Below are 14327 nucleotides of genomic sequence, written 5' to 3'. Positions count from 1 at the left end.
AAAGAAAACAAATTAGAGCTTTATCAAAAAGTTGTAACATGTCTCTAGAACTGACATATGCCAAAATAATTACTAAATAAAGGTGTTACAAAATGTCTAGACCAGTGGTTCTCAACCCACGGTCCATCACGAATTCAAATGCGGCCCACGTGCTGAACGCAAAAGAAATATAAGCTATAGCCTAATGTTTTTATGTAAACTAATTTTGTTTTGTTTTTTATAGGCTATATTATTTTCAGACATGAGCAGACCTACTCACATAATTAACGCATTTAATGAACATTTACAAGCGCGCACTTTGGCAGAATTCAATACAAATAGTCATCAACAACCATTAGTTAAAATTGAGCATCAGAATGGATAAATATGTTTTTAAGAGAGAAAAATTAAATGTGGAAAAAGCCAGCGAAGTAACACATACAAACAAGAATAGTCGCAGTATCAGCAGTGAAAGAGAGTGCTGGACTTTCGGCATCAACTTTCGGTTTGCCCCAACACTGATGTTCAGGAAAAAGGAAACATACTACGCAGCAATCATCCTTAATTGGAGAAATGTGGCAAAACATCTCTGGAGACAACCTTGTATAATTAAATTCGAAAGTGCTTTCCATATTTGGATCAACATAGGCTTGTGAATGCACATTTTCTGCAATGTTGCGTGTCAAGTCATGCTCGCGCGTCTTACAGACTGCATCTTACAATCACCATTTCATTGTGCTGTTACTCCTTTCGAGCCGAATTTCACAAAATTGGTCAACTCCCGACAACATCAGGTGTTTTATTTATGGAGAGAAGAATTATTTATTTATTTCAATGAATGTAATCGATTAGATATCATAATATTTAGGCTATAATATTATAAATCAGGTTGGTTTGTATTGGTGAAGTAATATTTAAATGATATGCGTGCGGCCCGCGAGACTTGCACTTGGACCATAGTGCGGCCCGGTGGTAAAAAAGCTTGAGAACCACTGGCCTAGACATATGCCAAAAAATAAATAAATAATTAAATAAATCCCATGTCCAGGAATGTTTTTTATTTTTTGCCATGCATTGTTCATAGAGCTCATTGTAGCGGTGCCTCAGGTGTTGAAATAGATTTGTTATACATTATACAGGTTCACACGTACTCCATTTGTAGTGCGTATACAGTATGTGTATGTGGTGCAGAAGCAGCAGCGAGAGCGAGTTATTGTAACGCAAAATCACATTAGAATAATGCGCGAGTGCGAATCTCTCCGCTCGCACGCAGATTTCCTTTGCGCTGTCACAAAACCAGACGTGCATGCTCAGATCCATGGCGGCTCCCTCCCGGAGACAGTGCGCGTACTTAAAACATGTCTCCTCTCGATATTATTTTCACACCTTTCTATTTCTAACCTTTTCTGTTCACATCTTTCGCATCTTTTTCCACGTGCAGTGTGAACGCTCTGATCCGTTAACATGGGCTCGGAAAAAATACGCATTACAGAGAGTGTGTGAACCTGGAGTTATGTAGACATATGCCCAGTCTGTTCTGTTCTCGCGCTCCATATAGGCACGCTGCATTCTGACTGGATTGGATAGCATATTGTGGGAGGTCGGGGCCACGGAAAATCGTGCTATAAAGCGATTTAGAAATTGCGCACACTCAAATCGTGATTTTATGACGATTTCGATTAATCGCACAGCCCTATTTAAAATGCTGATCAGACACTCTCCATATGAAAGAGCGATGACATACTTTACTGTTTTTGCTAATAGTGAATAACCGATTACCGGTTTCAAGGTATACAGCGATTTGAAAATTTCACGGTTTCAAAACCACTAATATTTTCCATTATACCGTTCCTGCGGTATGCGCTGTTTTCCATGTCTCCTCAAAGACTGAAAGAGTAGGAATCCCTCAGGCTGAGTGCAGTGTCTCGCGCACAGCCGCATCTGCATAGCTTTCAAAAGTATACTCAACCATAGATGAGCGTGGATGGATGAGCTCACATGCGGACAGTACCACGGGGTGAGCGGCTGTCCGCGAGCCCTCTTGATGACGAAAATAACGTAATGCCGACGGTGCGGGGATGGCCGAAATATAATCTGGCCTTTACACGATCGGCAACCGGCCATTTTTTGCCTTATTGCAACTCTCTGTTCTGGACTTGCACAAACTGAGTTGAAATGCAATCATTTTCCAAAATGTCATTAATGTGAAAATATGAAGTCTGTTAATTCCTGTTAACACAGGATAGAGACGCTGAAGACGGACGCACAGAGAAAAATACTATAGCAGGCAGATCACTCACTGTTCATGATGCACGAAATATCGGAAGAAAATTCTCAATATTGATTTGGGGGTTTATATGAATGTGCTTCTGAGGGGAGCTGACTGTCTTCTGAAAAGTTTACGTGGTGTAATGTCACACGCTTGTCAGAACATTCTATTTTTGCTTCAAATTGGGTTATTATTAAATCAAATTACGTGTATGATTATTATTATATAACTAAATGTTATGAAATGATATAAATTATATGTATATGAATTATATAACTAAAATTAAATAACTGTAATTACAGATTTAGGTTAAATAAAGATGTCAGTCTTTATTTTTCCTTTTTACGAAACAAATCAAAGAAAAAATAAACAAATTCTACTGTTTCTAATATTCTGTACAGTAGGTAGACAACCAGAATGGGTAATACCGCCGCGGCGTTAACTGCAAGTCAGTCGCATGTTAAAATCATTCGCAAAAAGGGACGGACTGCGAACTGAATGTAATTGTAAAATGTTGGTTTGTTAATGGAGATGAAAGGAGGAAGTAAAACAACAATAGCATTATAATATAACATTGTAACATCCTTAAAAACCATTAGAAAATTTACAGTGAGTTCATTTCAAAACGTGGGATAGTCTTTGGCTCATTTCGGGTTCCATATGCAGAGTGAAATGAGAACGGTCCAGCATTTAGAAATAATTCTTATTAACTCTGTTATTATTCTTGATTTTTCTAACTGCTAACAGTTTGCATTTTCGAATTATGCCTTTACTGCGTGACCAAAAATGGAGTATTTTCTGTTTCAGCTGTTTGATCGCGCTGGTGCCTCACGCGCACATATTCAATGGAAACAGCAGACGTTCACCGAGCCATGCAGCGCGAGCAGCGGTCCACTTTGGCATATTTTTGTTCATCATGATTTTTTCCGTCGAATACTGAAATGTGTGAACTACAAAGCCCATTTTCAAATGGGCAACATCACAAATATGGAAACATTTGGATTTTTCCAGAATGAGAGAGCCCAGCCTTACCTTATGTTTCCTTTAAATTATTATTATTATTTTATTTTTTTTTATAACTAAGCATTATATACTGCAATTATATTTATCCATTAGAATTATACATTTTTAATTATTGTTCTGTTCTAAAAAATTTTTTAAATGTAAAGGTTTTTTTATAAACTGAGGTGAACTAAAAATATTCTGTTGGCGCCTTTAACATTATTAGACCAGCCCTTACTATATCATAACTTAATAAAATAAAAATGAAAAAAAAAAAAATTCCGCTCAAAAAAAAAAAAAAAAAACTTCCAGCAAATGAAAATAGGCAATTAATCAGCTAAAATGTGTTGCTGTGGAATAATAAAAAAAAACATTATATACTTAGGAACAGAGGATGGGCCTAATCTAGGCTATGTTGTTTACTGTTTACAAGTTTTGTGTATGGTTTTATCCATTTTTTTTTTTAAATTGCATCTGAAAATGACTTTGTGCATCACATTCACTCCGCGAATTAATAATATGTTAGCATGACTTTTTCATCATTTCATTTTTTACGAGCTGTATTCGTTTTCCGAAACCAAGCACCCACTTTTTTCTTTTTTAATTCTATTAATCGTTTGCATATCTCCTACAAGGGGATTTTTTTTGTTGTTGTTGTTTTTTTTTTGAGCAAGGTGCCACTGTCAGGGAGTCTGATAATTACATCATCATTAGAGTTGCCAGTTAACTTCAGAAATGGAAAATAAGGGCAAATTGAGATTCTTTCTTTTAGTCTTTATTTATTATGTTTATTCTTGTATAAAATAAATGTATATTCTTTAAGAAAATAAGGTACAGAATAATGGAGGATCCAAATATTTGTAATAATAATATATTTTTAATAATATAAGCCTATATCTGCCTGCAGTTAAAAAGTTATCATATTTGTTTTGCTTCAACTATATAGGCTAACATGACAACACAGTGTTACTCGCAGCCAAAAAACAGACCAAATTCAGTTCAGCTGGAGGGGGTTGGGGTTTTTTGGGTGGTAGTTCTGTATAGCTTGTGGGGGTCGAGATAAAGGTGTGAATTTCTTGCTCTTTCATATGGACAGTTTCTTATGAGGGTTTCAAAAAAAAAAAAAAGATGCACACTGTTGCAATAATGGACGCACCTTTAGAGAGAAATGCAACCTTCACAGATTACATAATGCTTTCATTTTGAATTGATTCGTTTAAAAGACATTTCAAGCTTTCTGTTGATATATTTCTCATGTATGTGAGACACCCCAATTTTAAGTTAATTCATTATCAGGAAAAAAATCAAGCGATCGAGATGGCGCCTCCCTGTCATGCATGCACATGAATAATTTTCGCACAAACACTTTAATATGAATAATAATTCACATTTTGCATATGCATTACAAAGTAAATAATTTTTACATGCAATTATCCAAAATAAAACCAAACAAGATTTGTAATGAAGATAAAATATGTAGACAAATAAGAATAAATGCTGCGTGTCGCACTCAGCATCACTCGCGCCGCGCAAATCATGCACGCTGATATTTTACACACCCGCATTTAAATGCGGCTGCAATTTTATTTATTTTATTTTTTACTTTACTTAAACTATATGAAAGCAAGTATAGAAGGCTCCCTTTAAAATCACTGAAATTTTCAATTAATGAAGCTCTTTTTTCCATCGTGTGCACTTTGTTGATTATAATGAGAGAACTTGAGTTTAAAGGTGAGGACGATATATTAAACAGCCCATTCTTTAGAGTTTCAATGATTTAGCTAAATCGTGCAGGTTTAATTTATTCATTTCTTGTTTTAATTAGGCCTAAATAATGGCAGAGAAATTATACAGTGCCTCACGTTTTACTAAAATAAAGAAAATAATTTATAAAACACGCAACAATTTCTTAATCAGTGTAATCAGTGCCAGTGTAATCAGAAATGTATTTCCTAAGAAGTTATCTGTCAAAATAAAGGACAGGCAACGAATAACAAAGTAGCGTGTGACAAAAATCCATGTTGTTTTAGTAAAGGAATTTTAAAATATAAATTAAAATATAGGCCTAATATGTGAGAATATTGACATTTTGCATATTAATCCATGTAGCCTAGCTCACTAAAATAGACCACTTTTAATGCTTCGATGCAAAGTAAACCACAATTTCTTCAGGATAATATAACACATAATTCATATTATATAAATAATACTGCACACCCATTAAATGTGTCAAATCTAAAATATGGTGTAATACTGTGTAGTTTAGAGTAAATATAAGCACAGGCTCATAGGCTTGACATTTATCCTGCTTGAATTCGTTCTAAGAAACGCACATAACTTCATAAGTACTAAACTTTCATCTGTGAATATTAAATATTTTAACTACAGTGTTTTTCTTTCATTTTCCCCGACTGCAGCCGTCAAATGTAACACATCAGTGAGGCAGAGCTGACGTCTATTTGCGAAAATGTGCTTTGATGCGCTTGTTTGATAACTTGTGGTTAAAGTGCCACTCAGCGGTCAAAAGCTGCAAATGCACTTTGCATACGCGGCGGCGGAGGTAGAACCGTCATTTTGGTTGGCCACCTACTGTATGTTGCTCAAAAACAAAATATATTGTGTCCAACAGGATTTTTGTATATATATTTTTTTCCAGTCATTTAAAAATAACACATTTCAGAGCTGTAACAACAATACTGTGATACCGTGAAACTATGATATTTTTGCTTAAGGTTATGATACCATCAAAATCTCATACCGGCCCATGCCTAGTTGCCAGTAGGTGGCGCTATAACTATAACTAAATATGAGCATGTGGATGTCTTCAAGACATTGTATGCATGTAACTCGTGCATACAATGTCCAATCTGCCTCAAACTTCACATGTTTGAGGCAGATTGGACATTGTATGCACGAGTTACAGTAATATTCTGCTTCACTGCATTAATAGCATGCTTTAACATGAAAACATTACCAAATTTATGTGGCATGGTCAGTGTGATGTGACAATGGCACATACAAAGTTTGGTGTAAATATGTCAAAGCTTTGGAGAGATACAGCCTCAGCATTTTGGCATCTTTCCAGCAAATTCGTTGATGCGCTAAATGAGAACCTTTTTTGTATATCGACACGAAATCCATAACTTTTTGCCAGTGGGGTCTGAAGATGATTCGAGCCAAATTTGATGGAAATCGGTCTAATGGTCTGGGAGGAGTTCGAAAAAGTATGTTTTCAACATGAATCAAAATGGCGCACAGGAAGTTCAGTCAATTATGGCAAAATTTGTATTGATGTTGTTGGCATGATCGAATCTATCAACATCAGTTACATTACAATAGGCTAATGTAAGCAAAAAATATTAGCATTTTTTAGATATTTTTATCATTACCTTTGCCATAAGGTTGCGCTGCTCCCAAACTTTTTGAGTACCATCAGGGCATGGAGCCGAAGATTTTTGTAATTATTTTTGTAAAGATTTGCTAATGCGTTTGTAAAATACAGCATTTTAGAACATAATTCAAAATGGCCGATGCCTAAAATGGCTGACATGGGAAATTTGGATATCATTCGACTTGACATGACTCACTGAATCTAAAGAGACCAGTTGTGTGATTTTTGGCCAATCCATTCAGAAGTTATAAGCAAAAATATGCATTTTTCATATCTCCTGACCACTAGGTGGCGCTGCGTCGAAACATTGCAGGTATTCTCAGGTCATGGTTATTATGACACACACTAAGTTTGGTCTCAATATGGCAAACCGTTGCCGAGATATAGCCTCACATGCACTTTTGTGTGCTTTCATCAAATTAGTTCACGTGTCATTCGAGAACGCTTGGACGAATCAACTTGAATTCCATAACTTTTTGCCAGCATTGTCTGAAGATGATCTGAGCCAATTTTTGTGAAAATCGGACTAACCATCTAGGACGAGTTCGAAAAAGTAGATTTTTCAAACAATTGAAAATAGCGAAAAAAACTAAACCATGCGATTTTTGAATTTTCATTTTCTGGCTTATGGTTCAAAAGTTATTAGCATAAAAATATTGAAACTTTGGACAAGTGGTGGCGCTAGAGAGTTGGAGTTAGAGACTTCAAATTTGCTATATTTAACCCTCTGGAGTCTAAGGGTATTGTTGGGGCCTGGAGAAGTTTCGTCATGCCCTGACATTTGTGCTTTTTTCAGTTTCTTATAAATATCTAAATGGCTAAAGTCTAATCTCACTGTAATCAGCACAAACTGGGCTATAATAATATGTGAGCAGCATGTATTTACATGATTGTGTTTTTGAGAAAAAAAAATGTTATGCGTGGTTAGTGAAAAACTAAAAATGTTAAATCACTTGAATAAGGCAATTAAACACATGCAGAACATTGGTTCCCGGGACTTTTGAGAACTGGAGCTTATAGCCTAGAATTTTTTTTTTCTAAATGATGTGAAAATCATCTTGTTTACTCACAGAAAACAATATATTGATTTAAATTTTCTAAGACACTTTTTGTTGGTAAAAGTCATATGCGAGTAGGCGTCAACTATCATGAATTCACACCTGAGAAGACAAAGGCCTGCATAATGAGCTGCATAATGACCCATTCAGTCAGCTGTGTCACTGAGAGGGATGGATGAGTTACAAGAAAGAATGTGAGGACAAAATAAATGTATATTTTATGTTTGTAGTTTATTTAGAATTTATTTAATTATCCCACAACATAATTTAATATTCACTAGTGAGTGCAGTTAAACAGTTTATTAGGAACAATCAAAGCTGACTTTCAAACTGAATTTTTTGCATCATTACTTCAGTCACACAATCCTTCAGAAATCCTTTTAACAATCTTATTTTCTACAAAAAAAAAAAAAAAAACATTTATTGTTATTATTATCATTATTATTATTATTATTATTATTATTATTATTATTATTATTATTATTATTAATGTTGAAAAGAGCTGAGAATATTTTTTTTCAGGTTTTTTAGGGGGGATAAATTGAGAGAACAGCATTGTTTGTTAAATTTGTTACAGTTACATTTATTGGTACATTTATATTATTTACATCAAGCTTTTGAATGGTATAGTATTGTATATCGTTATGTGAAAACTAGTACAAGTATATAAATAAATAAAAAGAGACTTACTCATGTTTATGATCTCTGCTGAATAAAGTGCTTCATTCTTTTTTTTTGAGGAAATCCAAATCTCAAATCCTCAACCACATCACATCTTTTTGGGGTGAATTATGTCTTATTCCTCTCATCGTGAAGTAAACAGTAAAATAAAAAAAAACTTGAACAGTCTCGCTGCGTTGTCTTCTGTTGTGTGGGCGTATTCAAGCCGCGCGCTTCAAGTGAAACATTATCATCTCAAAAGCGTGTTCAGCGCGGGGGCGTGGTCACATTAGAAGATAATGAAGGGAGACGTGAAAAACGGACATCGCGTTGTTTTCATATGGATTACTTTATCACAGAATATTTGTTTTTGGCAGCACTTGTTTAGTTTAAAAGTAGACATGTCAGACTTTCTATAGATATCTCTCTCATGTCTCTTCGTTGAGTATTCACTGAGTTACAGTTCATTTTAATGACGCGTTTGTAAATGAAGATAACCGCAGACAAAGGCTGCAGACAGCACTCCTTGTTTGGTATCTTTATTTTATAAGTGCACAAAGTTTTGTTGTTATTATGTCTGTATACAAAAAAAGAGGACCCTTTACAGATTCGATTGATGTATTGCTCTTATCTGTACGATCAAAACTGAAAGTGTAATTTAAGTTCTTTTTGGGGTTATCAGGAGAAAATACCCCAAAACGCGTATACGAGTTAATCGACTTCAGAGGGTTAATGTTGGGACTGTCATGTGGCTGCCATAGACTTGTGGCGGAAGAAACGGAAGAAGAAGAAGAAAGAGGAATAATAACGCCAACAATTTCAATAGGTGCCTACGCACCTTCGGTGCTTGGCCCCTAATAAAAAGAATTCTAATGATTACAATAGGTGCCTAAGCACCTTCAGTGCTTGGCCCCTAATTCTAACGATTACAATAGGTGCCTAAGCACCTTCGGTGCTTGGCCCCTAATAAAAAGAATCCTAACGGATACAATAGGTGCCTAAGCACCTTTGGTGCTTGGCCCCTAATAACGGCAACGTTTTTAACAGGTGCCTACGCACCTTCGGCGCTTGGCCCCTAATAATAAGAATAATCCTAAGAAAATCATATAATAATAATCCTTAGGGAAACAAAAGGGCCCTGCGCCCATTGGCTCGGAACCTAATAATAATAAATGGAGGGATTCCAAGAAGGTCCTCGCACCGTGGTGCTCGGGCCCTAATAATAAACGGAGCAATTGCAAGAGGTTCCTCGCACCGCAGTGCTCGGGCCCTAATTAACGGAGCAATTCCAAGAGGGTCCTTGCACCGTGGTGCTCGGGCCCTAATTATAATAAACAGAATCGATTTTACCGGGACATCGATTAGCAACACAAAGACATAAATTCCAGTGCTTTCAATGATATGTACCGCTGTTTCATCCTTGTTTTTGGTTTGTATTATGTCAAAGTACTCAGTGGTGTGTTTTTCTGGGCTTTTTCAGGGAGTTCTCTCATGCAAATGTGTTATTTTGTGTTTGTTTTCATGCACGCTCAACAGACTTTACTTTCACTTTGCGTTTGTTAAACTTTCAAGTGAAAAATCCTAAATAGTGGTTCAAAAGACCAAAACCTATGTTTATTGGTTGAATATGGGACCGTTTGAACCAATCTGGGCACAGGGGTGGGACTAAGCATCAACAATTGTTCCTGTTTGGCTCAGAGGAACGAAATACATTGGTTTCTTCTGACGAATCAATTTTGTCAAAATGGCGCCTCTGAATATCTAAATAAGACAAATTAGATATCTCCGAAAAGCAGAGAATCTCCGCTTTACAACGCTTTAAAGCCCAACACAAATATTTTTTCTTTTCTTTTTTTTTTTTTTTTACCTTAAGTTAAGTTTAACCTTTTTTTTAAACCTTAAGTCCAATCAGTTAGAAAACAAATAGCAACAAGTCTAAATAGTCTGAAGGTCTGAGCTGAGATGAGACAACATAATCATAAGCTTAAATACAATATTAGCACAACGTTGTGAAGTAATAAGCTGGCTAGGCCTTATAAAACACAGAGTTACAATTACCAGAAAATAAACTGTTTTCTTTGAGGCCTAGGAATTAAAACTTAAAAAGGAATGACAATTTTCAAGCTTACCTTGCAGCAATAAAAGCTCCCAGGATCATGGTGAATATGGTTGCCTTTATGGTCCATGAAAACTCCTTTCTACAAAACAAACAAAAACTAAGTCTCAAATCCCATAAACCCCAAACTGATTCAACTGCAAACACTGAGTACACTAGACATACTTTAGGAGGTAACCCTCAAACAGCATTGTGAATAAAATGGAGAATCTTCTGAGCACAGTAAACATTGGCAGACTGCAAAAGAGTTCATACAGCATGTTATATTATTGTACATTCATTATATAAAAACAACCATGTATTAAAGTTTACAAATAAATAAATAAAAATAAAAAATCAAATCAGCATATTACATACTTTAGTTGTTTTGTTCCAAACAGACCTGTTAACTGATTTCCCACATATATTAAAGGGAGTGGCCATACCTACGGAGTAAATATTGAGAATACTGAACTTAGTGCATTTACATGAAAACTGAAGCATAGTTCAGCCTTGAGTGTGCACAGGCTGTACCTACCTTATGAGGTACATGCTTATCAAAATCTGGGAAATCTACAACATGTAATGATTTTGCTCCTTGCAGCACAACAACCGTTGCAAACATCTGAAAACAACATAAAGATCCTTCATCAGCTGCTGGAATCCTAGAGCTAAATGTACAGTATTTCAAATATCTGTTTAATTAAGAAAATTGCTTGATGCCACAGCCTTTAAAACTCCAAACATGCATTCTGTATTTTAAGGGGATGGACAAAATAAAGTGAACACCTGGAAAATAAGAAATAAAGTGTTTACCACCATCTGCATTTAATACAGCTTCCAACCTTCTTAGCATATATTCATACAAATTTTGAATAGCTTTACAGTGGAATGTTGTCCACAGAACATCTGCCAGTTACTTCTTAGATGTTGGAGGAGAGCATCTGCTTCTTACTTTTCTCTCCAAAACTGCCCACAGTGGTTTGATAATATTCAATTTGAATATCAAGGGATTGAGCTGGCTAGGGCATATGTTGAAGTTCATCTTTGTGCTACAATAAGTTTTATGAAAAATGGCATCATTTTGTTTCACATTGAGGTCTGTGATTACAGTTTTAGCAGTTTTTTCATGAATTTTGGCTTTGTGGAGTTCTCTATTGTCGGTTTCTGAAGAAACAGGGTTTTCAAAGTGAATACTGTGGTTTTTGCTGTCACCTTGCTGCAGCAGTTCTGTATTTTTTGGACAGTCCTTCTTAGTGTTTCAACAGTCATTATCATTCACTTTCTATTTTCGCCCACTATTCTTCCTTACTGATGAAGTCTTGCCATGCTTTTTGTATGCCGTCATAATCATAAAGACTGAAACACCAAACAAACTGGGCTGTTAATATTATAGCCACTCCTGCTTAACAGACTTTCAGGATTTGCATAAATGTTGCATAAATGCCCCCCCCACCCCCCAGCCTCTAGTCAATAATAATGGGCATTGACATTATTTCCTCCAAACCCATAGGTCTAAATGCTAATAAATCTAAGGGTTTGTGAAAGCTATGTCCTGAACCTGAAAGCTATCATTCTTTTTAGATGAATATCGAGCAAGCCAATAAAACTAATGCTCATGAAACCTATATATATACTAGGGCTGTGCAAAAAAATCGAATGCGATTTTCATGTGCATCTCCTCAGTAAAGGCGCTCCTGTGATTAGTAGTAGATCTCCAGCACGTGCGTTCAGATCAGGATTGCCAGGTTGTCAAAACAAAACCTGCCCAATTTCTTCTCAAAAACTAGTCCAATCGCGTTTCGTTCCGGTGATAAAAATACACGTTTTTGGCAGGGTTCCCTTGGTAATATTCACATTTTTTGGGGCTAAATATTATGTTATTGGTATTGGGGTCACTTCAACCCGCGAACATGAAAAACAACCACAGACTTGGCAACACTAGTTGGCATTTACTACACAGAGCCGTAATTCACTGACAATCTACACAAAATAGATTTTAAAATCGCAGGCAATTCTTTGTCGATTTTGAAAGCGATTTTGTGTAGCTTGTCGGTGGACTACGGCTCTGTGGTAGTAAAGGGCCGCTCCACCTGAACCAGTGTTGCCAAGTCTGCGGTTGTTTTTCATGTCCGCGGGTTTTGAAGCGACCCCAGTACCATATAACGTGATATTTAGCCCCTCTAAAAATGCGAATTTTACCCAGGCAACCCTGCCAAAAAAATATATTTTAACCTTGCGATGCAATTTTTTATAGGGGAACCTCTGGAAACGCGCGATTGGGCTAGTTTTGGACTAGTTTTTGAGAAGCAACTGGGCAGGATTGTGCTGTGAAAACCTGGCAACCCTGATCTTAACGCACGTGCTGGAGATATACTACTAATTACAGGAGGGGCGTCTTTACTGATGAGATGCGCATGAAAATCCAATCGATTTTTTGCACAGCCCTAATATATAATATATATATATATATATATTATATACCACACACACACACACACACATATATATATATATATATATACACATACACACAAAACACACACACACACACCCACACACACACACATATATATATATATATATATATATATTAGATATATTCAATATATATATATATAAATATAATATATAGGATAAAAAAGAATTTTGCTCAGAAAAACTACAAACCAGTAAAGCTTTGTTTTAATGAACTACCTCAAAAGAAGTTTCAAAATAATTAAAATAATTTCAACTCAGATCAATATTTAATCATCATTTTTATATGGAAACTGGCTATAGGCCTATATATATAGTGGATATATAAGCGGATATATATTCTCCCCAAAATAAAAAAAAACTAAATTAGGACCTCATTTTTGCTAATAATATTACGTATCTACGAAAATGTCCATGCAAAAAAAATCTTAATGGGTCTAGGAGTCGTGAGATTCACAGTTAAGACACACAGAACTAGTATATGTATATATATATATATATAAATATATATATATATATATATATATATATATATATATATATATATATATATATATATATATATATATATATATATATAATATATATACATATACATGTATGTATAAAATAATAACTTTCTTACTTGTCCAATTCCCCACTGCTAAAGAGGACGGGGAATCTGAGGGGGAAACACAGTTTATAAGTGCGTAAAATAATAAACACATTAATCTTACGTAAATAGCGCCCATTTATACAAAATAGATTATTATTATTAATAATAATAATAATTAATTCAACGTATGAATGTCTTCATATGCAACTAACATATCTGTTTAAAAGATAATACGAGAGATTACATTAGAAGTAGCTAACACCTATTTACGTGTTTGTACATGTGCTGAGAGCTATTTGAACACTTTAAGTCATAGCAAAGGTCAATAAGAGTAAAAAGACAAACTATAAAAGTTTAAGTGGTCAGATCTATTGAGTGTCACCATACTCAACACCTGGTAATGAAAGCACTATTGTATGAATAAGCTGACATAAAACATAAATGAATATGGTGATATTAATGCGATTACCTGTAATTAGTGAGAACACTCTTGTTAACGACAACAATAAGGAAAGAAGAGAGCCCATAGAAAGCTGCAGCAAATAATAAAAATGCAGATGTGCCAGTGCCGCCTTCTCGGGAAATATTATCTTTTAGGTTATTCTCAGTGGAACTCACACAGGGACGTTTTCGTATATCCGCCATGTCTACCAACATGCATGCGGTTTTCTGGTAAATAGGTCCAATCACTTTTCTGTATAAAAAATCGTTCCCGTTACAGAAGTTTTAAACGGACAAACTGTGTCCCAATTCAGAGACTGCGCATTTCTCAATACCAAGAATCAAAGTTCGGACTTGGT

At 35.4% G+C, this 14327-nt stretch overlaps 1 protein-coding gene across 4 annotated transcripts in view; it reads right to left on the bottom strand.

Annotated features, from left to right (window-relative positions):
• Window positions 1–13591, bottom strand: part of slc35d1b (solute carrier family 35 member D1b) — a 29657-nt gene extending 16066 nt beyond the window's left edge. Inside the window, exons 1-5 of one of the 4 annotated variants that reach the window (XM_042756252.1) lie at window positions 13558–13591; window positions 10993–11079; window positions 10833–10900; window positions 10641–10712; window positions 10489–10557 (exon numbers count right to left, since the gene is read on the bottom strand). In XM_042756252.1, the coding sequence (XP_042612186.1) occupies window positions 10489–10557; window positions 10641–10712; window positions 10833–10900; window positions 10993–11079 (296 nt within the window). In that variant the 5' untranslated portion in view covers window positions 13558–13591. Of the gene's footprint in view, window positions 1–10488; window positions 10558–10640; window positions 10713–10832; window positions 10901–10992; window positions 11244–11339; window positions 11492–13557 lie in introns of those variants that run through there. The other 3 variants (XM_042756254.1, XM_042756251.1, XM_042756253.1) reach the window with 3 other exon arrangements.
• Between the last annotated feature and the right edge of the window lie 736 nt (window positions 13592–14327).

The sequence above is a fragment of the Cyprinus carpio genome, unplaced genomic scaffold, assembly GCF_018340385.1.
Source record: "Cyprinus carpio isolate SPL01 unplaced genomic scaffold, ASM1834038v1 S000006823, whole genome shotgun sequence".
NCBI classification, from domain to species: Eukaryota; Metazoa; Chordata; class Actinopteri; order Cypriniformes; family Cyprinidae; genus Cyprinus; species Cyprinus carpio.
The sequence above is the reverse complement of the archived record's forward strand: the minus strand, read 5'-3'. Positions and strand labels throughout refer to the sequence as shown.